The sequence below is a fragment of the Contarinia nasturtii genome, unplaced genomic scaffold (genome assembly GCF_009176525.2).
Source record: "Contarinia nasturtii isolate CC-2019 unplaced genomic scaffold, AAFC_CNas_1.1 Cnas_scaffold_4660, whole genome shotgun sequence".
NCBI lineage: Eukaryota > Metazoa > Arthropoda > Insecta > Diptera > Cecidomyiidae > Contarinia > Contarinia nasturtii.
In genome coordinates, this window is record NW_022201946.1 from 1 (window position 1) to 3838 (window position 3838).

A 3838-nucleotide genomic window follows, 5' to 3' on the forward strand; every position below is an offset into this window, starting at 1 on the left:
CCATATGCAACGACCTAAAATTGACACTTTCTGTCAAACGTACGACGTTTACACATTTTTGGTAGTGTGCGGCGAAACGAGTTTGTGACAATGAACAACTCTCTCATTCACTGACCGTCGAACAAGCAACATCTCGGACGTGATCGCACACTACTCACCATACTAGTTGTAATTAACATAACACCGCCTTTTTAAATAAAATAGAAGTATAAATTTTAATTGTGAAGTTCGGGTTGCGTTTTTATTTATCCAATCTGAACAAACCCACACCTTCATATGAATACAATTTTCAATATTTTTTCAAACTCTCGAAGGTTTTGAGTTCTTAGAGATCACTCTCACTGGCTTCTCAGTGTCTCCACTCATTTGCACAACTTTCAATCTTGACTTTTAGTACCTAGAATTGGCTTAACCTTCATATAAATACCTCCTTTCGAACTAATGATTTCAAATCACATGCCCCTCTGCCAAATCGACAATTTTCAATATTTTTCCAAACTCTCGAATGTTTTGAGTTCTTAGAGAGCACTCTCACTGGCTTCTCAGTGTCTCCACTCATTTGCATAACTTTCAATCTTGACTCTTAGTACGTAGAATTGGCTGAACCTTCATATGAATACCTCCTTTCGAACTAATATGATTTCAGTTCACATGCCCCTCTGCCAAATCGACAATTTTCAATATTTTTCCAAACTCTCGAAGGTTTTGAGTTCTTAGAGAGCACTCTCTCTGGCTTCTCAGTGTCTCTACTCATTTGTATAGCTTTCAATCTTGACTTTTGGTTCGTAGAATAGGCTTAACCTTCATATATATATCTCCTTTCGAACTAGTATATTTAAATTCACTCGCAAGCCTGCCAAAACTTGTACGCAGAGTATATAAAAAAGAAACACAGAATTTGTTTAACTTAGAATTATTGATGTATTAGACCCATTCCGATGTCAATTTTTACAAAAAAATGAGTTGCTCTGTGACCAACTAAATAACAATGAATATGTTCAGAATATTCTGTCTATATATTATATCTTTGATGTCAGCTTCTACCCCCTTCTCAATCTGAATACATATTACTCCATTGAAAGTATTGAATATGGCAAGAACACAATTTTACATTGATCCAATTTTAGAAACGTTGTGTTTCGCAGCAATTTGATCGCAATTTTTGAGTTGATTAACATGATAACGAATGCCACCTTCTTCGTCCGTCTTTTTCATATAAGCACGTTCTAAATCTCCTGGAACCAAAACTGGTTTCTCTTCGTTCACCTTAAGAAAACGGTTATTTAGTTAAACGGTATATTAATTAATCTGTAATTCAACTCACAGGTTGTACATTACGAAGAATGCCATTCATTTCGGTCATTCGATCCGTAAAACCGGGAGCAAAGCAATTGGGATTAATTGCGATGAATACATGGCCAATGTTTGCTTCAGAACTGCTTGAATCATCCAATGACCACTTTCTTCCTTTTGTTGCAAAATTGGCGTTAGATAGAATGCCAGTCATCACTTCCACCATACCGCATAAGCCATAGCCTGTATCAAAAACCCGAAATAGATATATTTGTACTTTTCAATCAAATGATGGTGATTATATTTGCCCTTATATCCTGATGTCTCTTCTAAACCTCCCAAAGGTAGAAGCATGCCTGCTTCAAACGCTTTTTTTGCATCGGTAGTAACATCGCCGTCTTTGTCCAAAGCCCATCCAGATGTAATTGGTAACTGTTTTCGTCGCTGTAATTCGACTTTTCCAAAAGCAACCGCACTCGTTGCCATATCTTCATGTTTTTTTTTTTAGATGAAAATGTTATTAAAATTAATGAACGAACTTTATTTTTTGTGATTCTCATACCTAATACAAAACCATCTCCGTTATTTGCTGGTGCTGCTACGCTGATTGGATTTGTTCCAAGTGCGGCTTCTTTACCTCGTGTTGGGCACAATATCACACCGCCATTCGTCATCGATATTCCAATCAAACCTTGTTCTTGAGCTTGTATACTATACCACCCAGCAATTCCTTTTTAAATAGATACGAATTTAAAATTCTGATGTACTAAATGTTCAGCTTTGTCTGATTCAGTATTTTTAGTATCATTCATGTGTTATCTAAATGGTAATAAATGATGAATGTGATAAAAGTTGCAATTTATATCTACCGTAATGATTGGAATGATTCGCGCAAACCCATCCGATGCCAACTTCTTTCGCTTTTTTTATTGCCAAATCCATACAGAAACTAGAAATAGTTAAAATCTCATCAATTTGTTTTTATTTGTAGCTTCTCATTCACTGTTTACCGGCCAACAACTGCACCGAGTCCGTTATTTCCATTGACCCAGGCAGTACATGGTGATTCCTAGTGCCAATTGAAATAATTATAATCTTTAACCAACCAAATTAGTTATAGAAATTAAATTGTAGTTAATTTACCTTAAGAATTGTCGGGACCGCAGCACCGTCAGTCTTCGAAGTTTGTATATCGTGCAAATATATTTCAAGACGATGCATACCTAATAGAAAATGAAATCATGATCATCGCGATTTTTCTTATCCAATATAAATTGATCGTACCGTGACTAAAGTGACCGCGACAATCAGCTGCTATCAATAAATTGGCCATTAGGTCAGCATGCTTCTGTGGTACATTCAACGAACGAAAGCAGTCGGCCACAAATCGCTTCGCCTCATTGACGGGAATCACATCTGGGTTTGATCCAGCTGCATGAGATTTTTTTATTATTACATCACATTTATGACAACATATGATTTCACAGTTTTTGGCTTGAAGATTTAACTTTCACCATTCAGAGCATTTTACGCATAAAATTTGGAATTCGTTTCTCTTTTCAATTGGATTCGACTTAACATTTTATCAGCAGTTCATCAATTTTAAAAAAATACTTTTTCTACTTTGATTTATACTTTTTTCCATTGATATTTTTGTCCTGTTATCCGGCGGACAACAGCTACTAGGAATTTCTCATGTTAGAAAAAATTTCAATCCGATGAATATTTAAAAATCCGACAATTTTGATGACGCCTCATTCAATTTTCCAAATAAGACAATACGATAATAGAGAAGAGTTCTAATTTTCATAAGGGTACCCCGTTTAAATCGAACCGAAATTATGCCCAAAGTGTCACACAGCTAACGTCACGACGAAATTCAATGTAATCTATACTAGATTGCCTCCAAATAGTGAAAAGACTTTTGCTTAGTTACAAACAACTGACTAGAACTCCATAGTTGTCCGTAGTGGCGCAAGCTGTGCTACAATTTTGCATTTTATGCAGTCTCTTATGGAACATAATTGCAGTGTGGTTTAAATCCTATTTTTGTTTCACGGCAATTTATTTAAAAGAAATATGCTGAATTACAGAATAATTTTAAACTCAGTTTTCATCCCAAGATAACAATGCATTAACATTCAATGCAAAATTATTGCTCTTGACCCATTTTCGTTTTCATTAAATTAACTCGCAAAATTTGTAAACTTTTTAAATTTTGTTCGGGCTAAATTTCGACAAATATATTTCGGATTAATTATTATTTACCCATATTCAAAAGATTCAAAAATGCTTGTATGATTCGGTTAAAAACAAAACGTTTCTTGTTGAAGACACGGCTGATTAATAAAACCGAAGCAACCGACAAAAAAAACGTCATAACATTTGGTAATCGTGATAGTTAGTTAACTTATGTACGTAAACCTCTTAATTTAATGACAACAAAACACAATTTGTTCATCAATTCGAATAAGACAAACATTGTAAATTTGTCTAGTTTCTAAGGTTAATTGAACGCGCGTGATTTCAATTAAAATGTAGATTA

The 3838-nt window shown here is 34.8% G+C and overlaps 1 protein-coding gene across 1 annotated transcript; it reads right to left on the reverse strand.

The window, feature by feature from the left end:
• Positions 1-935: 935 nt before the first annotated feature.
• LOC116351078 (uncharacterized oxidoreductase YjmC-like) lies at positions 936-3681 on the reverse strand. Its single transcript, XM_031783128.1, has 9 exons — positions 3562-3681; positions 2578-2724; positions 2437-2516; positions 2304-2362; positions 2163-2242; positions 1856-2023; positions 1602-1781; positions 1325-1536; positions 936-1266 (listed from the first exon to the last, which is right to left on the reverse strand). Exons 1-9 carry the CDS (start codon positions 3671-3673, stop codon positions 1108-1110), a joined length of 1197 nt encoding a protein of 398 aa, XP_031638988.1. The 5' UTR covers positions 3674-3681; the 3' UTR covers positions 936-1107.
• Between the last annotated feature and the right edge of the window lie 157 nt (positions 3682-3838).